Here is a 26,632-nt window from a genome sequence, read left to right on the forward strand (position 1 = left end):
TATATTTATAAGTAGTGTTCACACCTACATGAACACAGTTTCCTCTGTCCCCGTCAAACACAGCCTCCTCCTTGCTCGCGACCCATTTTTTTGGTAACATCCTTCTGTATCAGCTCGTCCTTTTATGAAACTTGTTTCATTCTGAAATCATTTCAAGTTAAGAAACGCCTTTGTACCTTCCTATCTCACCAAATCCTGGGGAGATTAAGCCTCAGGCTCTACAGGCCATTTTCTGACAGATGTGAATTTAGATCATTAGGGTCATTAAAATCATACACTCCATAATACCCAGAGCTAACAGATCATCCTTGTACTTTATGCTGCTGTAGAACGCTACCAGAGAAGTAACAATGTATAAAAGCACTGAGCTGCAGAGGAGACCATAATTCCTCCCCATAAAAGAATCCTACACTTTTTAATTGCTATAGTAAATCTCATTAAAGACACAGAATGCTTTGTTCGGGGAAGGAAAAGGGATCACTGGTAAAGGTGCATTTTCTTCACAGTAATATTTTTTTCTTTATGAGTAGAATTACTCCTAAATGCAAGCACAACGTTATTTTTATCATGACCTTTTTTGGACCCTGCACATTTCCCCTGGGCTTTCTTTCCCTTCTTTACAAATACAAGGGACCCTTGGTCTTTACTATTAATCTCATAGTGACTTTTCGAGATGTGGGGTTCATGCATCCTCTTGTGTTTCCCCCATGTGTCTTCTAAAAACCTTCTAAGACTGGCCTGCTAATCTCTGACTTCATTTTTTTGTTGTTGTTCTTTCATCCTCAACAACTATATAAAGAGGAACCTGGGATATAATCAACACAATGAAACACTCAATGTGCATTAACTGGTCAGCACAATTCTGAATCTTACCTGCTCATTCCCCATAACATATCTTGTGAATCCAATTCAAGCAGAAAAATCTTGGGAAATATTTCACCTGATTTTATCAAAGATTTTATCATTTTATTGAAGATTAAATTATCATTTTTGAGAAATTTAGACTGTCATAGAAAAAATCACAGAAAATCCCCATCTCTCTTTCATAATCAGTACCTTTTTATAACAGATCTGGAAGTTAATGACAGTATGTGCCTGAGACAGCTACAAATTTTTAACTCATCTTTAGAAGTGGCAACAGAGCAGTTGAGGGGAGGATCGTATTTCCTGCAACATAACGTTTAAAGTTAAATATAAGAATGAAGAGTGAGATAAAGACAGAAAAAAAAATCTGCAATGTTAACTGTCAGCCATTACTAACTTCTATAGGAACTTTGTATCTGGGAAATTTCAACAGCATCTACGCTGAATCTTTCCCTCTTTGAAAGGAATTGTGGGTGTAAGTAAGAATATGATCTTCAAGTTAGACAGACCTAGATTCATATCTGTCTGTGCAAATTATTAGCCATTTTATCCCAAAGTAATGATTTACTGACTGTGCCTTAATATCCTCTTTTCTTTTTATTAAATTAAATTTTATTTTTTCAGTGTTCCAAGATTCATTGTTTATGCACATTTCTAAACTGAAAATAAGATTCTTTTGAAGTCTGAAAATGTATGGTTTATAAACTGTAAACTGTATGCATATAATACCCATTAATTATGTCATTAGCATTAAAATATTTTGGTGTGATCTACATTAAAATATTTTGGAGTCCTTATACACTAGCCAGGTATATCCACAGTGATAAAGTATATAAAAAACTTGCCCAATCTAGCCACTTCTTTCTAAATCAATCACAATCACAATCAATCACAATTCTTACATCTATTTCACAAAGTCTAAACTACTTTTGTTCTTATACACCTTCCTTAAAAACATACACACGACTGTCTCTTCAACAATAGTGTTGGCAAAACTGCACAGCAATAGGCAAAAGAGCTGGACCATTTTCTTACAACACACAGAAAAATAAATTCAAGATGGATGAAAGGCCTAAATGTGAGACAGGAAAGCATCAAAATCCTGGAGGAGAACACAGACAGTAACCTCTTTGACATCAGCCATAGCAACTTCTTACTAGATATGTCTCCTGAGGCAAAGGAAACTAAACCAAAAACAAACTATTGGGACTTCATCCAGATAAAAAGCTTCTGCACTGTGAAGAAAACAATCAAAATTACAAGGCAACCTACAAAGTAGGAGAAGATATTTGCAAATGACCTATCTTATAAGGGTTACTATCCAAAATATATAAAGAACTTGTCAAACTTATCCCCCCCCACAAAAAAAAAACAGTCCAGTTAAAAAATGGACAGAAGACATAAGTAGATACTTTCCAAAGAAGACACACAGATGACCCACACACACATGAAAAGATGCTAGACATCACTCATCACCAGGGAAATACAAATCAAAACTGCAATGAGATGTCACCTCATACCTGTCAGAATGGCTATAATTAACAACTCTGGAAAAAACAGGTATTGGCAAAGATGTGGAAAAAGTGTAAATCTCTTATAGCTGGCAGGAATGCAAACCATTACAGCCACTGTGGAAAAGAGTATGGAGGTTTCTTGAAAAGTTAAAAACAGAACTACCCTATGATCCAGCAATTACACTACTAGGTATTTATGCAAAGGATACAAAAATACTAATTCAAAAGGATAAATCACCTGAAGTTTATAGCAGTATTATCAACAATGGCCAAATTACAGGGAGAGCCCAAATGTCCATCCTATATTCATACATTCATTCATATATATTATTATATAAGATGGAATATTAGTAAACCATAAAAAAGAACAAAATCTTGCATTTGCAACAATGTGGACAGTGCTAGAGAGTATTACGCTAACTGAAAGAAGTCAATCAGAGAAAGACAAATACCATATGATTTCAGTCATATGTGGAATTTAAGAAACAAAACAAAGAACATGGGGATGAAAAAGAGCAAACCAAGAAACAGACTCTTAACCACAGAGAACAAACTAAAGATCACTGGAAGGGAGGTGGGGGGGGGAATGAGTTAAATGGGTGATGGGGCTTAAGGAGGACAATGTTGTTGTGATGAGCACTGAGTATTTATATAAGTGATGAATTACTGAATTCTCCTCCTGAAACCAATATTACACTATATGTTAACTAACTAAAATTTACATAAAAACTTGGAGAAAGAAAAATAAATAAAAACATGCCCACAATAATCTGATTCTATAAAATTGGAGAATTATTTAACATTCACTCTCTCACACATCTTGATTAATAAATAAATGCTAAATTATTTATCACTGATACTTATTTAGTATTAAACAGGATTCTGAGAATTCACCATGATTAATCTTCATTTTGTTCGCAAGGGCTTTCAGTGCCTCAGTTCTGGTGAGGTAAAAGCCATTTTAAAAAGTAAAAGTAAATCTAAAGGCCTCAAGTTTCAAAAACTCACACCTTAGATTCAGAGAGTCTCCCTACCCTAGCAGCCCCTGCACTGCCTGCGTTACCATAGCTGGGAAGCAAGGTGAGAAACCTGAGCACAATATACTCACAGAGAAAAAAAAAATCATTCAGACACAGACTAGGGTCATAGAACTCTTTGAAATATCATGCAGTGAGAACTGAAAGCACTATAACCCCTTAAGGATAATTAACCAAGGTGACTGGCAGAACCTTCTCTTAATGCACGAGTCTTGTTGGGTTCTGGTGGGATACAACAATATTATCCCACTAACGCAAGCATCCAAGCCCAGCTCTAGAGTTAGCTAAGCCCCCAAAATGGTGAGCATAACATAAAAGCCAAATGAAGGTTTCCACAGAACATTAAGTGAGCCAGAAAAATCAGAGAGTACTTGCAGGGAGAAAAATTCAACTGGGTCTTCTTTCTTGACTTCTGGGGTCAAACTGGCACCATTTAGCACAGAGGCAAAAGCTATTCAGAGTCATGGACTTGATGAATAGTACAGGGAGCGAATCCAGATAATTCAAATATAGCAATGCTCTGTACCACTCTTTGGGGGTTTTTCTCCCACTTGAGTTTTCTTATACAAAGCTTAAAACTGTCCTTTGACTGCTTAATTGCAAAATGAAAAGACCAATGCTTTCTTGTATTTACTTTTATGATGTCTACTACCAATAAGAACAAGATGAATTTATATTAAATAGAAGATAATATTTCTATGATAAAGAACATTCCTCTATCATATCTGATGCTTTGCTTTCTGTCTTTTATGGCACTTCCTGATCACTATGAACAATATTTTAATTCTTTATGGTCTAACCTAAGATAGGTCTGACCTTGTTTCCCCATAGATAATTTTTCTATGGCATTATCTGTAAATACTGCTTATGAATTGCTTTAAACAACTTAAAGACCGCCATTTAGAAATGCTTGAATGATTCAAGGTTAATAAGATTCATCATACTCACAGTGAGGATCTGGTTGTGGACATAGCTAATTGCTAAATTTTATTCATCCCTAAATGGTACTGGCAACAAATCAGCTCACAGCTTAATTCTAGTGGCAGCTCTAAATGGGACAGAAATAATGTGACTTTGATCCAGTTATTTTTTATACATGTTATGATTCATTTCCAGTAGTCCTGATACTGATGCTCAAACACTGGATATTGGCTTCTCTTGTCAAACAACAAAAAAGGTGAGAAACAAAGCTGAAGATATTTTTAAATGTCATGGTAACAAGTCACAGTCAAATCTTGTTTCAGTGAACATTTCTAATTCTCACACAAAATATACAATAAATCCCTATCAGAGTTTCTTCTGGAAAATTTAGAATTCTACAAATAGTCCTTTAATGGCAGGGACCATACCCTTCTAGCACCAAAATGACAGCACTATGATGTATTATTCCATTATGGTGACAGACACCATTGAAGATGAACCATAATTTGGCACACAACAATTCTGTACTAAACAGTATGTGACAATGTTACCATGTTCACTATTTTCCATGTGATCATAGCCATATTCATCTTCTCCCACCTGACATTAAATTAGCTAATATAGTTACATTCTATTTTGTACCATAGGGTGAAAGCAGGAAAAGGATTATTGCATAGCACAATGGCTTGATAACAGAGTGTGTGTGTGTGTGTGTGCGTGCGTGCGCGCATGCACGCATGCATGCACAAACATCAGTGGGTGATACGCTGATTTTTATATAGTGAATGTAAACTCTTAGCACAGGTCTGGCACATAGAAAGCACCAAGTAAGTGGTTACACCTACGAAAAGTTCACAAGAACTGCAATATACGGTATGTTAAAAAGACCTTTACTCAGTATTTCAGAAGAGGGTAAAGGTAAGGCCAGGACTAGAGAAGTTTCCATGGGATGAAACAGTTAAGTGGAGACTGAAAGTGAAATTATATTTCTTCAAACAGATATAGTGAAAGGAATTCATTCCAGGTGGAATGAGAGCAATCCCAGGAGGATAAATTAACATAAGGGGATAAGACCAAACCTAAATGGTGAGGAAATTGGGAAAGTAAAATGTTGTTCAGAAAGCCATAAGTAAGTTAATTGGCACTAACATGCCATATGGACAAGGTTCTGCAACAGATAAGAATGAAAATGAAAGCTAGGGTCAGGGGGCGCCTGGGTAGCTCAGTGGGTTAAGCCTCTGCCTTCAGCTCAGGTCATGACCTCAGGGTCCTGGGATCGAGCCCTGCATTGGGCTCTCTGCTCAGTGGGGAGCATGTTTCCTCCTCTCTCTCTCTCTGCATGTCTCTCTGCCTACTTGTGCTCTCTCTCTGTCAAAGAAATAAATAAAATCTTTAAAAGCTAGGGTCAGATCACAGAGGTTGATGAACTCCAAATCAATGAATTTGGAGAGTACTGTTAACTGCTGGGGTTTACTAGAAACCCTTATGCAAGATCCATGCATCTAGTCAGCATGGATAAAACTAGTCAGTTTTATCAGACAAAAAAAAAAAAAAAAAGAAAAGAAAAGAATACTACCTGGGAGAAGCATGTAGTCTTTGTCTTACATGGGGATAAGACCAAACCTAAATAATGTTGGCTGATAAAATAGCATCAACAAAGTTCTATAGCAGTCAGTGGAGGAAAAATACTTCCTCTGGTTAGGAGAATCAGGAAAAGCTGGTGATATTTAAAATAAGGAGAATAGGAAAAAAGAACAAAAGAGGTCAGAATGCATAGAGCAGATTGGAGGAGGAAGGGATAAGAAATAGGAAACTGAACCAGGAAATGCGACTACAATAAGCCCTTCCCCAAATAATATTAAGGACCTAAAATATATTAATGGTATGGAAGAATCGAGCTAAGTCCATTACACTACACGACACTACAAATATACACAGCACTTGCTTTTCTCAATGAGTAGGTCATTTACATGGCAATTTTCTAGGGGAAAAAGGGTTTCACAAACACTTTTCAAAGTAGCCTTTGGCATCATTTTGGATAAGTACCTCTTTTTGAAAGATGCCTTTAAGTGCATTAATTAGTATGATTTACCCACAATTATACTTACAAGCTAAAAAGTATTCCCATCTTCCCATTGTTAATTATATCTCCAGGCTAACATAAATAAACTTTTCTAGTTACTTTAACCAACTCTATGAAATTTATCAGAAAGATGATATTCCAAAGGTCTATTTCAGAGAAAACGTCTCTTATTTGTAATGTGGCCCATTCTTTCCCCCTTTTAAAATACTTTCTTTTATTTTCCTTTGTTCATTTGTTTTGGTTTGTTTGTTTTGTTTTCTATGCAGTTGAAGACTGCTATCACAGAATTTATGGATAAATACCTAGGCTACAAACGGAAATTTCATTAAGAAATGAACTGTCCTAAATGGCTTCATTAAATTAAAAAAAAAAAAGTCAACCTCTATATAAAAAATTATTTGTGAAAATCCCAGGAATCACATTAATTCTGTTTGTGCAACTCAGAAAAATCAGGAGATACAGAAAAGTAATGCTTATTTTGATGAATTTAACAACTGAAGAAAATATGGCATGCTACTCTCTTATTGCCATATCAATTGCCTATCTTCAAGGTATGAAAAGAAGAAAGAAAAGAGAAAAGAAAAGAAAAAGACACCAGGCCCTGTATGGAGTCATTTATGCTAAGCACTATGTCTCCAAACCAAGACTTAATTTAATTACAGTTTTGGTGTTCCCATAAACCAGTCAGTCAGGAACTTCCCAACCAGCAATAGTTAGGTTAGCTGCCCCACAGACCCCCGTCATTCCCTAAAGGAAAGTAACTTTTCAATCAACAGCCTGCCTTTTTTTTTTTTTTTTCCAATATAGTATAGCTTTCTTGTCCCTACTCTCTTGTGCCTATAACTCTTTCATTTCATAACAGCTCCTTGGAGCACCTTTCTAACTGCTAGACCGGATGCTACCTGATTTGAATTGATTTTTGTTCAAATAAACCCTTAAAATTTTTAATGCTTCAGTTTACCTTTTAACAAAGGTAACAGTCACTATTGTACTTTCTACAAATTAAAGTTGATATGAAAATAAGATTTGCTTTTAAATACTGATTTATGCCTACATCGCCTCACCACCAAAACTCCATGCACAAACCAAGAAACCATTTCCCATTTCCAGAAAACCCATTAAGAGGTAATGATTTAATCAAAATGTATGTATTCTGAGAGCCTTCCAAAGTAATTTTAATGCTGATTTGTGCAAGAGGCATATCAGGAGACACATTCATTGAATGACATTTACCTTATTTACAAGAAAATAACAAATAGCCTTATCATTATCATCACCACCACTATCATCCAAGAGCAGCATTCAAATAATTTTCTGTAAAAATGATGTAAAGACAGCATGATACTTAGGGTAGGATCTTGATGTTCTGTTAGGAAATGTCTAGCAAATACACACAGAAAATTATATTCTTCAAACTTAACTGGTATAAGAGAATATACTATCTGACACAACCAAATGGCAACTATTTTATAAAACATGGAAACTAGATTAAGCAAAGTTTGGCAGAGAAAAGTTCTTCAGCAAAATGAAAAACATTTTCATGCAATAAGAAGCTCTCTTAGCTACCACATGTAGTCCTACATCTTTCAGGATTATATTCAGGATTAAAAATTTACCATAATAAAATCATAACAAATTATCAGTCTTCTGGTTGTCCTTGAAAATAATTTATGTTATTTTCTATGGGGCAGGAGCAAATGCAGGAAGTTACTATTCTGTATACATATCTGCATATATTAAAAGCATATATAAGGTTTTTTATTTTTTTTGCTTTAGGTACATGGAAATACAAAAAGTATCTACCGAGCCTTCATTTAAGATTATTTATAGAATCCCAACTGGGGTTACTGTTTGTGCAAATGTATGATGGTTTGAATACATGTTCATGTTTCAAGGTTACGATAATTCTACGGAAGATGTTGCTGGTAGGATGGAGACAAAATATTACACCATCTATGGTGTTGCGATTTTTATAGGTCTCCTCCAATATTTTACTTTGTAATAATTGCTTGCTACACCTATATTCAATGTTTTGAAGAGAAATTCTGAAGATAACTGGTGAGTTATACCATATTTCTAAACTCAATTCGATGGAATATTTTAGTTTGACCTCATCTTCAACAATGCCATACACATATGTGCAGGCGAAAAGAGAGTCTCAAACAGACAAAGGTCAAAGTGAACAAACTCTCATCCTCCTTAAAATCCATACTCAAGTCCACCCTCTGTCCCCAAATCCAGAACTTCAATCACGGCATCTTGCATCCTAGAGCATTTCCTTAAACATTATCTCATTTATAATATAAATTATGCACTCTGTTTCATAAGCAGGAGGCCTTGCCTGAAATATATTCTCAATATAGTGGAATTTGTTGTTTTGTAGAAAATGCTTTTACCATGTTGACATAGTGCTGTAAAGCATGGTCTATTTGAAAGTTAAGAAACAGGATGTTATCCTATATACCAGTTAATTCAGTCTTAAAATTCTTACTGCAACCATACAGATTAGGTACGAGCAGATATTCCATGATAGAATGTGAATGCTGTGTTTCTGAGTCATGCTTATATTGTGAGATAAAAGAAGGAAAAATCCACAAGTGGCTAGAATATAAGAGAGTACTTGAAGGACAAAGTTTAAACATTGTTTTTGAAAGCAAAAGGCAGATATGAGTTTAAAAAGATACAGAAAGGGAAGCATAATGAGACATGTCACCCTTCACAAAAATTATAGCCCTCAACATATAATCTTCTGGAATTAAATATTATTTAATATAAAGCAATAAAAAATCTCTTTTGAAGAAACCAGAGGAGGACTGTCATACATAGGAAATGAAAAAAGTATTTTCAACAAGGTGACCATTATTAGCAATTCAAAAAATTAGAGTAAACAGGTGCAAACCAAACGCTCACTACATCACAGCGTTTAGCTAATGGCATCCTTGATTAAGACTTTAGTATTGCAAAAGTGCCCTTTCTGTAGAAACAACTGCTTCTCCTCACTATGACAGTTTAGCTCACAGATACTATAAAGACTCTGGGCATCACATAGTGACTGGAAGCAATGATGACCATCTGAGTCCATACTCAGAGAGGTACTTACGGTCATTGCAGAGTGGACCGCTGAAGGAAGTCATGCTACAGTCACAGCTGAAGCCATCCCATTGCTGCAAGCACACGCCTTGATTAGAACAGGAGTCCTCTTGGCAGGTTGTGCTGGGTCCTGCAAAAACAATCCAAAAGAAACTTGGGTTCTTTAAAACAAAATCCACAAGTGTTTCATACATGAGCTAGGTCACATATAGTAGTTGCCAACACCTCAAATTACAAGAGCAAACCAGTGTTGAAAGTTCTAGTTCACACACCTGAATTAGCAACAGAGAAGCTGTAATAGGAAGGTTTCTGAAGTTTCAGATATAGGACAAAATACAGTAGAATAGTAAACAACAACTAGTAAAAGCAAGCACATAGCTTCTAGTGTGATTATGGTTGCAAGTAATCTCTTTCCATCATTAGTAATTCTCTATCACCATTTGGATTTTAGAAAAATGCATGGATCTCCTTAACTTCTAACCAATGAATAGAGACACCATGAGAAATGGAGACTAGAGCTTCATGAAATTGAGATAAAGATTGGCAAAGTAACTGAAAAGAGTTATGCAAAATGCCGTAGAAGTTTCCCTGAGCAAACTATGGATAAAGTTATGGTTGTTGGGTGTTTTAGGTAGGTATGTTGGCAAGTATCAATTCACATGCTTTAACAATCCATGCAGTTAAACAGAAAATGAAAAAGTCTGTATAAATGGCATGCCCCCATTTAACATACGAGTAAAAAGAATTCTAGTCTATTTCTAAAGAATCATAACTAGAACACTGAGAAACAAAGAACTAAAAAAAAAAAAAAAAGATGATCAAAGCACTAGAGGCAATCACTATACAAACATATTCAAGACTGAAAGCCTTTATGCAAACTAGGCTATAAAATGAGGTTTCTTGCACAATGTTCAAGAAGGGGAAAAATTAAATTTGAATCCAAACAACAGTTACTGTAAAAATGTTAAAAAAACGTTATTTTGGGGTTTCCACTGTGTATTAGTAGGTTTCAGTCTTGTTCTTTACACACGGGGCTATCTACCTTGCAAGTCAGCTTTCATCAATGCAACTTTGTCAGCAAAATAAAAAAAAAAAAAAAAGCAAAATATATTAAATGTTAGTAAGCAATACCAAAATGGGGCAAACACAGAAGAACGTTCAGATTCAAAAAGCATGCTGTTGTAAAGGAGGAGGAAAAAATGCTATGTAGAGCAAACAAATTAATACTAACAGCCATAAATCTTTAGAGAAGCCAAAAATGAGAAAGCGGTAATATATTAGAATTTTTCTATGTATGTATATATACATAATGGTTAATTGAGCTGATGACATGTAATGAAAGAAATTAAAAGAGCTTTTGTATTTTTTCCTCTCTTAGACAGATATGAATGCATCACCCAAGTGATCATGTTGCTTATTTGGAACACGTGGCCGTTTGTCACATGCAGATATAGTGCAGACCACGGTCATTAGCAGACCTGTTATCCCTCTCCATTTCTCTTTCCCTCTACATCCTTCTGTCTTTAATTGCAATTAGAGCTTGAAACTGTGATGCCAGCCATTCACTGCCAACGGCTGGACTTGAGAGTGACACAAACCATCAGAATGTACTATATAGATCATTGGGGCAGATGAGAGAAGTACGGGATGGAAGAAGCAGACTGCAATGCCATTCCACTTACCAGAACAATCCCTCTACCAGGTTTCAGTGTGGAGTGTTTATCTTTGTTCTTAGCAGGCTGGGCCTATACCACTCAAGGATTTCAGAGTTATGTCAGCATTTTCCCCACCTTCCTAATTCCCTACAACTCTTCTAAACTGCCCCATGAATATTTATTACAATAGAACCTCACTCATAAGGACTACCTTAGAGAAGGTTAAAAAGGGAATACATTCTATCTAAATAGCTTTAGAGTGGAAAACTGAAGATATTTCCTAGTCAACACAATAGCTTTTATGAAAATATAAAAACGATACCGGCCCAATTAGATTCTATTAACACTGAGAGCCTGTGAGGTAACTACTTTAGCGAATAAATGGGAACGACCTGTAATTAGCCATTGTGTAAATCAACATTTTTATAAAATGTCTTTTTAAACATACTCATTACAATGGTATTTCCATTACAATTTTCTCAGTAAAGGGAGTCTTCATAGAAAACTATTGAATTTAACCTATGTGAGTTTTCACAAATTAAGAAACCCTAACATTTTAAGAATGAATTATAGAATAACGGCAACGAAAGGTATACTAATGGCAATGGTAATGATAGTTTTTATTATTAATAATAATTTCCCAGGCCTGGAAGCCCTGAACGGATGTAACAGGTTTTCCCATCCATCTCATGCAAGAATGAAGAACCACTAAACGGCTTAGTTTTTGTGGTTCCTCCAGTCTGTGCAAGCTTAAGTGGTCTAATGATCTTTATCTAATTGCTTTAGAGACTGAGAATAATTATTGTTTATTTGGAAAACAAAACAAAACAACAAACAATTCTTAAAGCAATACTCCTTTGCACAATCCCTTGTGGGACGAGTGCAGGAGTCGCGAGTAGTGTGCGCCCAGCATGGGCTGGGGGCTGGTTGTCAGTGGGTGGCTGCTCCTTTTCTTGCCCAGCAGAGGGTATGAGCAGAAACAGGAATGGATGAAGAGCCAGATTATTGTCCTTTTATTTTTGTAAAAATTATCAGAAATACAACTGCAACATAATACTAATTCTAAAAGTGGCAAAACTGCAATCCTGAAGACAAATGTGTCCATGGGGTAGAACAGCAACTAGAGTATCTGCCAAACCTTTATGTGAGCATAAAGACATGCATTACTATTATTATTTTTTCTTGATCACAACAGTCTTTTTATATTCAGGTATTATAGGAGAATGCATGCCTATGCCTGACAAGACACATTTTTCAAAATACTCACCTTCTAGAACAATATTTAAACATTGACAGGCATTTGTGCAAGACAAAGCCCTGAATTTGTTTTCCCTTTAGTTATGCAATGTTTCTTTTATTTTATCACTGAATAAAATTGGGAACAAGCCACAAGGACATTTGTATTAAGTGGTTAAGTATAAGGATATGTCTGAAAAAGAAAAGAAGTGAAGGTAAAACTAAAATCTCTGGAAACCAAAGAAGCAAGAGAGGGAAGTGTTTTGATGCCTGGACTTTCAAGTATGGCAAACTTGGGTTCAAAGCTTCCATCATTCACGTACGAGCTGTGTGACCTTAGGAAGGTCACCTTACATCTCTGAGGCTCAATTTACTCATCTAAAAAAAAATCAGCACTACCTAATTTACAGAGTTTTGAGGATTCAATGAAAAAAACCTATGTAAACTTATTGTCACTGGTGCTAAATCAATGGTAACTTTGATAATTAAGTATTTCTGTACCTTATTATAATAGTTCTGGGGCTGAATGGTATGAGACTATGCAAAGAGTGTCTGAATTAATTTTTCCCCCTTGACTTTATGTACGAAAGTTATCATGACTTGGTATTGAGTTTAACTAAGCCTGATTATTGGTTGATTGATAGTCTCTATTGCCTCCTACACAAGCAGGAAAATGTTACCCTAACAGTGATTTGCAAAGTGTGGTCCCTGGAACAACAGCATCAGCGTCACTGTAGGAATGTGTTAGAAACATAAACTTTAGGGTCCTGCTGAAGCAGCCACCGTGGAGGGTAGTGTTCCGCAATTTGGGTTTTAACAATTCTCCAGGGGATTCGGATACTGGTTCAGAGTTTGAGAAACATTCATCTGAAGGGACTTGGCCAAGGCAAGCTTCTTCCTTAGCTAGTGTGTTATATAAATAAAAGCAGCAATTACCAAATGCAATTAGTTAAAAATGGAAGACAGCAAGTGGTTGTGAAACGAAAGGGGCTTAGAGATTTGTGGGTCTTGTGGGATAGGAATGGCAGAAAATCTTGAAAGATATGATTTGGTTATTGTCACATTTACATAATTTCTATTAACATGAAAGTTAAGTGATTCCAATGTGATTTGGATTTAAAATTCCATGAGACAACCGTCTTTAGAGAGAGAATTGATCAAATGTCTAGAATTTGATCACTAATCCTAAAAGCATGTGTATGTCATCCATTGCACCTATGAGTTGTTTATCTGAGACCATTTGTAAGAACTGCAGAGGACAGAAATAGTCATAAATTAAAAGTTGTTAATCTTGATGTTGGAATGAAAAAATTTAGAGAAGTGTCAAAGCAGAAAGGCAGGGGCACAGTAACATTCTAAGAAAAAAAATGGGGGGGGGGTTAAAAAGAGGCTAAGAATGATTCAAGCTCAGATATTAAAGCATCCTAGATAAGGTAGGGAAGGAGCCAATGTCATTATCTACCGAATGATTTCAAGTGTTCGAACAGTCGTTTGTTACCCGGGAGGATGTATAATAATCTTAACCAAGTTGCTTAATAGATTATGTTAGAAAATAAAACTGAATATCATTTCTGCAAATATTCTTTGTCAGCACAGCTTCCCCTCATTAGTTTTTCCTTCTACCCATCCACACACCTCACCTATGTGCCTGTGCTGGGGCTCATATGTGTTCATTTGCTTTTCCGTCTTGTGGGTGTTTAGCTGTGAACATGTCTGTCTGCTCCTAATATCTCTTTGCAGGTGGGAAGTCATTACCAAGCAGCTTGTAAAAAGGTCTATTTTTTTGTAGGGGGGAGTACTGTAAACAATTTGTAGTACTTTTCCCCCCTTTTTCTAATGTACATATTCTTACTGATTAGATCACCTCTAAGAATCCAAGTTATGAGCCACATCGTTATATCCATCCAGTAGACGTAATTATTTATTTAATGATCTTGTTTCCTTTGGTAAATGGAAAAAATAGTTTCTCTTTGTTTTACAAGTGTTATACCAAAATTTGAAATAAAGAAAATAAATATAGCATAACATTAAAAAAATTCAGCAAAGGCTTCTATTAAATAGCATTATCTTCTGGCAGGATTTAGTCACAGTTTAAGTTTTATCTGACTTTTCATGGAAAAAAAAATGTATGTTAAAAAAAAAAAACACAACAAAACATATACCTCCACGTACTTAGGTAATTGCTAAATCTAATGGCATTATTTTGGCCAAGAAGAGATGACTCATAGTCTCCTGGGGGATAGGAATTCGCATGTCTTTCTTTGCCTCTCCCAAATGAAATTTCCTTATGAATCTAAAATTTTCAAAATAGCCCAAACTGTTTTCAACATTAAAGGAGAAGCCGCAACACATTCAGAGCCCCCAAATTTAGGATAATATGATTAAATTACATTTATGGAGGGAGAATTGGCTCAAATAATCTGAGGTGTTGAAATGAAAATTATCTAAAATGAATATAGCAATCAAAAAGTACTCCTACAGATCTTAGTCTGATAGCACAAAAGAACAGAAAGGTACTTGAGCACATTTCTCAAGCAAGGAATATTAGTCTTTGGTAAAAGAAGAAACCAATTTTTGCTAAAACAAACTGATGATATACAGAAGAAACGTGCTGGGTAGATACAAACCAAATAGTGATGTGACAACGGGTACCTGAACTTTATTCTCCTGTTATATCTTGCTGAATGTAGATTTGAAACAAACAGTCTCAAATGATTGACACTTGCTGGAGCAAATCTACTTTTTTTAGTCCAAACAGGATATCTGTTTAATGTTACAAAGCAGGCATTGCAGAACTGATTAACACACTAATTAGGCAAACTATCAAATGCAAAGGAGAAAAATAACAAGATCCATACACAGAGCCCCCATCTTACATAAGGCCTTAGTGTAGGTTTGCAAACAGTCCAGAAAATTTAAGATTTATATGATGAAAAATGAAAAGCACAAACAAGGATTTCTAAGCCCTACGGTGGGGTTTGAACAGTTGGCAGAAATAAATTTTGCTGACTAGGGAGATTTGTTCTTATTTATGGGTGGAATTAGAATTACTTAGAGTTTGATAACAAAGATCTAGTACCTTCACATCCTCTCTCAATCTGTCCATTGCAGAAAAGAGCATCTGAGATGAGGTCTGGAAGTCGTCCGTTTAAATCAACTGATGCCAGGCAGCCTTGAAAGCCCTCCTTGGCATGGACGAGTTTCGGCAAAGATTTGTATGTTTCTTTAGCCACTCCTCCTATATACAAGTCACCTGTGGGAAGATCAAAGTTTTGGTCACAAAAGTAACTTGTCATTCCTTTAAACATACAGTAGGACAGAAAATAGCTTGGTTTATATTTCATTAAATTAATTAAATTCATTTAAAAAGTCAATTTATAATTAGATATTTTCTTAAAAGTGTAAAACAGGAGAGTTTGAACAACAGATCCACACTTGAAGACATTTCCATAGAGAACTGAAGAAGCGCAACACGGTGTAGCAAAGCGGAAGGAATATGGGCCCCGGAGTTGCATAACCTTGCACTGAAATCTGAGCCTGGTTATTTACCAACTCTATGGCTTTTAACTTCCCCCCCTTGCCCCATTTTTTCTGATCCTTAAAAACCTCATTTCTAAAACATGAATGATAAAATGTGTTCTATCTGTTTTCATGAGAATTAAATGAGATAAAATACAGGACCTTTCCACTACAGTAAAAATAGGAAGTAGATACTCAGTCAACCTTCTGCTTAGAGAACTCTGGGTCTTTCAGTTCATCAGAAGCTCAACAAATTCTCTCTACAGTCCAGAATTACCTTTTTCACTAGCTGAGTATTATATCCTTTTTCAGGCATATATATATATGTTTGTATTTAAAAGCTTTGCTAAACACTCTATTGAGCAAACTGCTTTTCTGACATGTCATTGTCAGTTGAATTTTCTTTCTCACATTAACCATCCTAACTTTCATGCCACCTGATGCCTTTTCCCCAATGTAACACAAAACTCCTGCATTTCTAATGTTTCTCTGGGTCCCTCTGTGTGGTCTTCATGTGACTGGGGATAAAGGAGAACTGGTATCCAAATGAACGCTCATCCTCTTTGCTGAGTCATGAGTGATAAAGTTCTTGGTCTCTGACCCAGAAAGCTTGTGTCTTCTGCCAGCATCCGCAAAACGATGACAAGCTAACCAACTAGATTGTAAGTAGGCTGAAACCACAGATAGAACAATCCTGAATTGTACTGAGATATAAAGTGAGCTTGCTTAAAGTCATGTAGCCCTAGAAACTGAGGACTTAGGTCCCTGACCTATTAACTAAAGCTCTAGGTAGTACACTAGGGTGCTACTGATCTTGCATAATTTGTATGAAATGTACTGAATGCATTTACTTCCCCTACCTCTTAAATAAAACATCTATTGACTGCTAACCAAATTCTTTTTTTTTTTTTTTTGCCTTCATTAACATATAATGTATTATTTATTTCCGGGGTAGAGGTCTGTGATTTATCAGTCTTACACAATTCACAGCATTCACCATAGCATATACCCTCCCCAATGCCCATCACCCAGCCACCCCATCTCTCCCACCCTCCTCCACTCCAGCAACCCTCAGTTTGTTTCCTGAGATTAGAAGTCTCTTATGATTTATCTCTCTCTCTCTGGTTTTGTTTTGTTTCACTTTGCCCTCCTTTCCCTATGATCCTCTGTCTTGTTTCTCAAATTCTTCATATCAGTGAGATCATATAACAATTGCCTTTCTCTAATTGACTTATTTCACTTAGCATAATACTCTCTGGTTTCATCCACGTCGCTGCAAATGGCCAGATTTCATTTTTTTAATGGCTGCATAATATACCATTGTGTGTGTATGTGTGTGTGTGTGTGTGTGTGTGCACACACATATCACATCTTCTTTATCCATTCATCTGTTGATGGACATCTAGGTTCTTTCCAGAGTTTGGCTATTGTGGACATTGCTATAAACATTCGGGTGCACGTGCCCCTTTGGATCACTACATTTCTATCTTTAGGGTAAATACCAAGTAGTGCAATTGTGGAGTTGTGAGGTAGCTCTATTTTCAACTTTCTGAGGAACCTCCATGCTGTTTTCCACAGCGGCTGTTCCAGCAGCTTGCATTCCCACCAACAATGTAGGAAGGTTCCCCTTGGTTTTTTATCCATTCTGATACCCTGTGTCTTTTGATTGGGGCATTTAGCACATTTACATTCATGGTAACTACTGAAAGATATGAATTTAGTGCCATTTTATTGGTGATTGGTAAGGTGACTCCATATTGTCTCTGTTCTTTTCTGGTCTATGTTACTTTAAGGCTCTCTCTTTGCTTAGAGGAACCCTTTCAATATTTCCTGTAGGCCTGGTTTGGTTTTTGCAAATCCTTTTAGTTTTTGTTTCTCCTGGAAGCTTTTTTTTTTTTTTTTTAAGATTTTATTTATTTATTTGACAGAGAGAAATCACAAGTAGATGGAGAGGCAGGCAGAAAGAGAGAGAGAAGGAAGCAGGCTCCCTGCCCAGCAGAGAGCCCGATGCGGGACTCGATCCCAGAAGCCTGAGATCATGACCTGAGCTGAAGGCAGCGGCTTAACCCACTGAGCCACCCAGGCGCCCTGTGAAGCTTTTTATTTCTCCTTCCATTTTCAATGACAGCCTCGCTGGATATAGTATTTTTGGCTGCATGTTTTTCTCATTTAGTACTCTGAATATATCATGCCAGTCCTTTCTGGCCTGTCAGGTCTCTGTGGATAGGTTTTCTGCCAATCTAATATTTCTACCATTGTAGGTTACAGACCTCTTGTTCTGAGCTGCTTTCAGGACCTTTTTTTTTTTTTTTTTTTTTTTTTTTTAAATCTCTAAGACTTGTAAGTTTTACTCTTAGATGATGGGGTGTGGACCTTTTTTTTTTTTTTTTTTTAATTCTGAGGGGGGTGGTCTCTGGGCCTCCTGGATTCTGATACCTGTCTCCTTTCCCAAGTTAGGGAAGTTCTCCACTACAATTTGCTTCAATATACTGTCTGCCCCTCTCTCTCTTTCTTCTTCTGGGATCCCAATTATTCTAATACTGTATTATCTTATGGTATTACTTATGTCTAAAATTCTCCCCTTCTGATCCAGCTGTTGTTTATCTCTCTTTTTCTCAGATTCTTTATTCTTCATCATTTGGTCTTCTATATCACTAACTCTCTCTTCTACCTCATTTATTCTAGCAGTAAGAGTCTCCATTTTTTATTGTACCTCATTAATAGCTTTTTGATTTCAACTTGATTTACTTTTGTTCTTTTATTTCTCCAGAAAGGGATTCTCTAGTATCTTCTATGCTTTTTTTCAAGCCCAGGTAGTATCTTTATAATCATCATTCTGGACTCTAGTTCTGACATCTTACTAATGCCCCTATTGATTAGGTCCTAGCAGTTGGTACTGTCTCTGACATCTTACTAATGTCCATACTGATTAGGTCCTAGTAGTTGTCTCTTGTCCTCTTTTCTGAGGTGAGTTTTTCCATTTTGTCATTTTGTCTAGAGAAGACTACACAAATGAGAGAAGAAAATGCTAAAAGGGTAACAACAACTATAGAAAAATATACACTAAACAAATCAGAAGAGAAACTGGGGCAGTTGGGGGGGGGAGAAAGGAAAAAGAAAACATATGTGTGTGTGTGTGTGTGTGTATGATCAGGCTGGTGAATAGAGCAGAGCCACATACTTGATTTGGGGTCTATTTTGGTCTTTTAGAAGAAACTGTCTCCCAAAATTTTAAAGAAATAAAAACATATATTCAAAAATAAGGGTAAATATGATTAAGGGATGTAATATGACTGTAAAGATGAAAATTTTAAAAGATATTTAAAAAGGAATTGATAAGGTAGGAGTTGGATGAAAAAAGAAAGAAAAATAATTTTAAAAAAATGTGGAGAGAGAGTGTGATTAGGTGGCAGACTAGAACAAAGCCATACATTCTGGGTACATTCTGGTCTGTTAGAAGAAACTGTATCCAAAAATTTTAAAGAAATAAAACTTCTATATATTAAAAAATAAGGTTAAATATAATGAAGAGATAGAATATGACCATAAAAATGAAATTTAAAAATTTTTAAAAAGGTATTGGTATGATAACATGTTGGTTAAAATAGGAAAGAGGAAATTTTTTAAAAATAGAAAAAGAAAAAATAAAGAAAATTTTAAAAAAATTTTAACTTTGAAAGACTAAAGAATCATGGGGAAAAAGCCATGAATTCTACCTGTTGTGTTCCCCTAGGGCTGAAGATTTGCAGTTCTCATTGATCAGTGAACATGGTCTTGGCTGGATGTTCTTGCTGATCTTCTAGGAGAGGGACCTGTTGCAGTGATCCTCAAATGTCTTTGCCCAAGGTGGAATTGCACTACCCTTACCAGGGGCCAGGCTAAGTAATCTGGTCTGGTTTATGTTCAGTAGTTTTTATTCCTTGAAAGCTTTCTGTACAGCTTTGGAGGATTAGGATGAATATGGTAGCCTCTCAATCTCCAGGTCTGGAGGAGCTGAGAACTCAGGACCCAACTCTTCAGCGAGCCCTCAGAAAAAAGCAGTCAATCACTCCTGTCTCCCTGGTCTCCAGCCACGGTCTGTGCTCACCCGGACTGTGACCAAGCGTTTCTATCTCTGGTGCATGGCCCCGTCTGGAGTCTCCAAGCCCAGCAGATTTCTGCTGCATGCTCCCATGCCACTCCTCTTGATGGAGAAAGGGGAGAGGGTGTCTTTCCGGCTCTGCGACTTGTGGGGTCCCTTCTCAAAGAGCAGTGGTCTGACACTGCCACAGATCACAGTTTATGGCAACACTGAGCTGAAAGCCCACTCCTTAGTTCCATCTTTGCAGGCAGCCTCCCTGCTCCAATACCTGGGAGCTCTGCTGCACTCAGGCATCTCTGGTCTTTCTGTGACCCCTAGGGTCCTAAGACCACACTGTCCCAGTGGGGGTTCTACCCTCAGCTTAGCCACTGGAGTGACGTCCCTCCAAGGAGCAGACTTCTAAAAGTTCTGATTTGTGCACCACTGCTCTATCACTCGCTGGTAACCAGTGGATGGAGGCTCCCTCTCCCTGCCATCTATCTTCCCAAAGAATGCCTCAGATTCACTTTTCTGCATGTCGCTTTTCTGTTCATAGTTGCTGTTATTCTTTTCTTCCATCTTCTGTTGAGTTTGTAGGTGTTCAGAATGGTTTGATACTATCTAGCTGAATTCCTGGGACCTGACAAAATTTAGGTCTCCTATTCCTCTACCATCTTGCTCCTCTAACCATATTCTTAATATTAAAGAGTAGCATGATTGTCATATGAGAAGAGATACTATTTCTGAAATATCTTGTTGTTTTTTTTTTTTTTTTCACCCTATTTCCTTTTTCTCCCTGGTCTTTCCTCTCACTTTAATTTAAAGGCTTTGTGTTTTCATTATCTCAGAGAAAGGATAAGAATCAAAAACTGAAGTTATTGAATCATCTTTCTGCATTTAAGTCTTAAAAGCCAAGACTCTTAAAGGAATGAAAGAGACAGAATATACAAGCAATTACATGAGAAGAATAAATCTTTCCTGCCCCTCATAAGGCAAGCAGGAGTGAAAACTGGAGGAAAAGAAATGTGAGCATAGTCATCGATGAATACTAAAGAGGGGACCTAGCTGTAATTTAAGGGCTGAGCCCTGGTGTAGGTCAAAACTTCAGGTAAGTTTAGAGAATGCTATTGATCTGTGTGCATTTCCTCCAGAGAACCCAGAGGCAACAGTAAAATCCTTGGGAAAAGATGAATGCATGGTAGATTTAGATATGCTAGGAACTTAGGCAGCCTTGCAGAACTCTCCATATTCCAATGGTGGTATAGGAGCAACACAGCAATTCCCAGAGTTATACAGAAATAAACAGAAAAAGAATGACCTCAATGGGTCATGCACACAAGAATGAAGATGCTGGCAATTCAGTGGGCACCTCAGCTATGCAGAGAAAAAACTCGAGACCAGCTCCTGTGTGGTCTTTATCTCCCCAAAGATTGGTACAGTGAAGTGTCCCCCCCACCCCCAAATAATTTAGACACCATCTCAGGAAAATAAGGGAACTAAAATTGCCTGAGAGTACATTTTCACTAACTCAAAGAATCAGAACTCAAAGCGGAAACCAAGGTGAGTTATAGAAAAATAGAGTTACCCTCCTTGCACTTCCAAGATTCTGGGCAGAGATTTTACACTGTTATATGTCACACATCAATGCAAGGAGACGCTCCCGCCATTCATTTGTCGAACTAAATTTGTTAGAAAATTTCAGCTGTCTTCCAGGCCTAATGGATGTCTCTAACATAGAGAACAGAGGGGAGTTAAATGAAGAATTCTTGGCACTGCTTTGGTGTTTTTGGAGGTAGAACTTATACTTTATGTATGGGGCACTACATGTTTCCTAACCATCCTTCCTCTTTCTGACTGCAACCTCTTGGAAGAGACAGACTGTGTTTCTCTTTGTTTTACATTCTGCCCCAGTGCCTTGTGCTGGGTTCCAAGCACAGGGGGCATTCAATACACATTGTCAGCCACCTGATGGACTGAGGTTACTGTGGAAAAGAACCAAGAAAGAATGCTAAAGCAAAACACAGCGAGAGAGCTAATTCTAAAATGCACTTACTTCCTCTCCCCGCTTCTTGCCACAATCCTATTTTTTCCCTCTTGCCAAACATATGCGCCTGAAGAACTTTTCAGAGATTACTGAAAAGAAGTAGTAATCTTTCCCTTGTGTTCTTAAAGAGCACAAAATATTGATTCAAGTAGTGCAGGATACAAGCCTCAATCATATACTAAGGTGGGTGAGATTTTGATTTATAAGTAGAGAATGCATTCTTAGTTTCATTACCGAAGCTGCACTTAGCACCACTACTTAATACTGTCTTTATAAACTCTTCATATAGTAGAGAGTGGTCTAAAGATCCCTGGTGGGTTGCCCTATGAAGAGAACAAAGGAAACCCTTAAGTGGCCCGAGCCCCATGTAGCATTAGCACTTCATCAAAGATGCAGCTTCTCCTTTTGATCCTGGAGGTGATGGAAGTTAAAATGACCCATTAGCACTAATGGGATCTTGCCAGCAAAATTCTGTGCATGTGAAGGAGGATATGCTTTTTAATGACCCTGTGTGTGAACAAAAGCCAGGATAGACATCTAATAAGGGACAGGTTCCTACAGACCTGAAGCCAGCCTGTTACCCTCTCTCCAAGCTAATGAAGGGTTGATTTTTATTCCTATCCTTTAAGTAGGCCATGTATGCAATGACAAGGCAATGATGGAATTGGGGCATTTTTTTTTTTTTTTATCAGGAGATGCTGAGAACATGCATAAACCCAGATAACCTCAAGCATTTGGAACATATTTTTTTTTTTTAAGAAATTTCAAAATACCCATATCTTTAGACTAGTGCAACACACACACATACACACGCACACTCTCAAGACTGTTATCTGTGGAAGGATCGGAGGTGGTGACACAGGTAGCCACACCCCTACAGTTGTGCAGTAATGAGGAGGGAATTGTGCACAGGATTTTTACTTGTGGCTATAATCCTTGTCTCTGCCACTTACTGGTTATCTTAGTGCAGGCACATTAAGTTACGTAACTTCTTTCAGAGTCGATTCTTCACATGTGAAATGCCTACCTCCCAAGTCTGTGAGGATCAAAGAGAAGGCATGTGAGCGGCAGGTAGAAGACACACGTTCCGCACCCAAGGGTTACTGGCGTGACTATGTACGTAGGTCTGGTGAGAACTGTACTCCTACAGTGTACCTCATTCTAGGTTGATGGTAGTTAAGAGATACAGAAGAATGAGACGTGTAGGCCATCTCCTTGTTTCTAGTATAAATGGAATGATAAGACATCAACTTTACGTCTTATTTGACTTCATTTAGTCTGTGGTCACGTATGTACTTGATGTACCCCTTGCCCTTTGCTATAAGAAGCTCAAAAGGCAGGGCACCTCGGTGGCTCAGTGGGTTAAGCCTCTGCCTTCAGCTCAGGTCATGATCTCAGGGTCCTAGGATCTAGCCCAGCATTGGGCTCTCTGCTCAGCAGGGAGCCTGCTTCCTCCTCTCTCTCTGCCTGCCTCTCTGCCTACTTGTGATCTCTCTGTCAAATAAATAAATAAAATCATAAAAAAAAAAAAAGAAGAAGAAGCTCAAGAGGCTCCTTGAAAATTTTCTGTTACAAACTCAGCTGCACTGAACCCAGTAACAAGAGAGGACAATGACTTGATAAATATTTTCTAATCTGATGTAAATAGACTAGGAAACACAAGAATTCTATGAAACCCAAGGGCCAGGTCCAAAGATTCAAGCTAAATGCACCTTATAAAATCAGAAAAAATAAAAGGTTTGTGTGGACTTCGATTGTAATGTGACGCATCACAGAAGACTTTAGACCAGAAGAAAGTGTAGGATACATTACTTTGTAAGAGCATAAATGTAGTGCAGGACTGGAGAAGAGCACAGATAAAATAAATACAGCATTCAAGAAAGTCTAAAAGGCTAGACGTGGCTGGAAGGCAGGAGTTTCCAAAGGAGCCACGATAAATAATGTTGGATCAGGAAAGTCAAAGTCTATTGAGTAATGCTATAGAATTTATGACTATTGCTTTTTTTAAAAAGACAATGAGAAATCCAAAAATATAGGTCATGCAGGCTAGGAGACAACAGAATTTGAAGCAATGATAATTTGGACAGAAGCGAGAGAACTGCATTTAACACTAAACATGTGGAATTTGAGTAGGAGTGATCCACAGGGATCAGATGATAGGAACCAGGGTCTTTGGGAAGAGAGCTGAGGCAGGAAGGCACGGCTTGGGAGCCATCAACCAAAAGCAGGTAAATGAAGTGGTGTAAGACGCTTTCTCTTCTGTTAAAACAGGGAGCATACGGTAATTAGAGTGAGGACTCCAAGCTCTGCCTTACAGCAACAGAATGCAAGTGTCAAGGTATAATTAGTTCTTTGACTCAGCTTTCCTGTTTATTCATATGAAATCTTTTTTTTTTTTTTTTGGTTCTTCTCAAATATCTCACTTTTCTTTTAATTAAAAAGAGCATACATTAAAAAGAACAAGTGCTTTGTAGATTTGGATGGCTAAAACTCTAGGGAAACTTAAGAAGGTTCTTGCAATCTCTTATGAGTGGTATTTTGGGGTGGGGGAGATGAAGTAATACCAACTGCCTTTCTTTCCTGCTGGCTGGACGGGAGAAAGTACAATTCTGGAAGCTTGCTTTGACAGAACTGGACTTTGGACAGCAAATTGGAGCACAAGTCTAACTTTCCTTTCAATTCTTATTGTGACTGGCTGGTAGAACAAGTGCAATCAGACCAGGCTAATATCTGAGACTTATTCTGCAGGAAAAGTGTCTTCCCTTACCCCAGGAAACAAGGGAATTCTGCCCCCAAATTTGTACCATTACCTTCAATTTTAATCTTTTGTTGCACATTGCAAACGAACATCCACAGGTCAGATCTTGACCACATACCTTAATACAGGCTTTTCTTTGACAGATAATTAAATCTAGACCTGTTTTTATAATAGGTGTGCCCTGTTAGAAGAAAAATCATCTTTAATCCCCAGGTAACAAACACTCATTTATTTACTTTATGGTTTGTTTTGTTTTTTTGTTTGTTTGTTTGTTTTGTTTTGTTTCGTTTTGTTTTATGGGAAGAAAGCTAAAGTCACTATTTCCTCTGACTACTTGTCACTATTTCCTCTGCATACTTAAAGGAATTATGTAAATTACTAAAGGTAAAAGCATGGGAGTCATTAATATTTCTGTAACACATTAAGGCTTAAGAGTAGACAAATGCAAACTTTTAACAAACCATACATGGGACTGAACAACAAGGACCAACCAAGACCCCATCTAAGATCGGAGGGCACCAAATGTCAACACTCAAGTCAAAGTTAGCAATTCAGTAGGTATTTTGCTGTGACACAAGATCTCTGTTCTTTATAGGTCTCTTTAAAAAGCCGGGTTAATTTTAGAAACTTTTTGCTGAGGGGATGCTCAACAGTCACCAGTTTGGTTTATTAGTTGTTCCCTAACTTCTCTATACCCTAGTCTTTCTTGATTTATAAGGTTTAGTCCTAAAACAACCTGGCTTTACCTCTGTAGTAAACACCTGTAAACCCATTATCTTCAGGCTTACCCTGGCTTTCTAAGCTCAGCCTAACATCAAGCCACCGTCTCTCCCTTGCACTAGGAAACTGCTTCTAGACGCTCCTGTTTACAGCATTCACATTTCTCATCTCCTTGCTATCCAAACTGAATCAGAATCATTTTCACACTGTATTCTGGATCTCACGCCTTTCGTTTAAATTCTTGCCAAGAGCTGATGACTTAGCTTTGCTAATACTTCAGACGTTTGTCCCTCTGAAAATTTTTTTTTCCAGTTCTTGTCTACCTTTCCCCTCATACACCTTTCTGTGCTAAGCATCTTTATGTTCTCATTTTCCCTTATTAATCACTGAGTAACTGGATGAATGGATGGATTGGTCTCACTAAATAATCACTTGAACTATATGAATATAGCAGTCGTGTTCACCCCTCATTCCCTCCACCTAAGAAATAATGAAGTTAATTTTGGGGAACTTTTCTTGTACTGACTCCTTTCTTGAACACAGAAGTGAAGCCATCCAACTCATGAAGAGATTCAATGCAGTGACTTTTTTTCTCCATTCTAATAGAGCAATCCATGATCAATTTTTTTAAAAGATTTAGTTATGTATTTGAGAGAGAAAGAGTGAGAGAGAGGGTATGCATAAGCGAGGAGAGGGGCAGGGAGAGAGGGAGAGAGAGAATCTCAAGCAGACTCCCCACTGAGCACAGAGCCAGAGGCAAACTTGATCTCATGACCCATGGGATCATAAGCCAGCCAAAACCGAGAGTCAAACACTCAACTGACTCAACCATCCAGGTGTCCCAATCCATGATCCATTTTAAGTAGAATATATTGAATTTATTTGCAGATAGAGGCAGACAAAAGACAGAAGAAAGAAACAGCTTAGGCTATCAATGTGTGCTGATGAGAAGCCCCTCAGGAGTGTTTTGCCATTAAAATAATTGAAAAAATCTTTGTGGGAAATGAAACTCCAGCCCACCCTGGCCCTCTGCCTCATTCTGTCTCTGGCTATTCTGTCATTCTCTGTGTTCCTCCATAAAAACATATGATCTAAGTTATGTGGCCTCCATAGGTACACTTCACACTGTGG

General features: G+C 37.3%; 1 protein-coding gene across 21 annotated transcripts in view; it reads right to left on the reverse strand.

Moving 5' to 3' along the window:
• Nucleotides 1–26,632, reverse strand: part of NRXN1 (neurexin 1) — a 1,178,968-nt gene that overhangs the window by 552,307 nt on the left and 600,029 nt on the right. For 13 of the 21 annotated variants that reach the window (XM_059134801.1, XM_059134789.1, XM_059134792.1 and 10 more), the window contains 2 exons: nucleotides 15,480–15,653; nucleotides 9,520–9,639 (listed from right to left, as the gene is read on the reverse strand). In XM_059134801.1, coding sequence (XP_058990784.1) covers nucleotides 9,520–9,639; nucleotides 15,480–15,653 — 294 coding nt within the window. Of the gene's footprint in view, nucleotides 1–9,519; nucleotides 9,640–10,551; nucleotides 10,579–15,479; nucleotides 15,654–26,632 lie in introns of all 21 variants that reach the window. The other 8 variants (XM_059134785.1, XM_059134774.1, XM_059134778.1 and 5 more) reach the window with 1 other exon arrangement.

This window comes from Mustela lutreola, chromosome 9 (assembly GCF_030435805.1).
Source record: "Mustela lutreola isolate mMusLut2 chromosome 9, mMusLut2.pri, whole genome shotgun sequence".
In the NCBI taxonomy this organism is placed as follows: Eukaryota; Metazoa; Chordata; class Mammalia; order Carnivora; family Mustelidae; genus Mustela; species Mustela lutreola.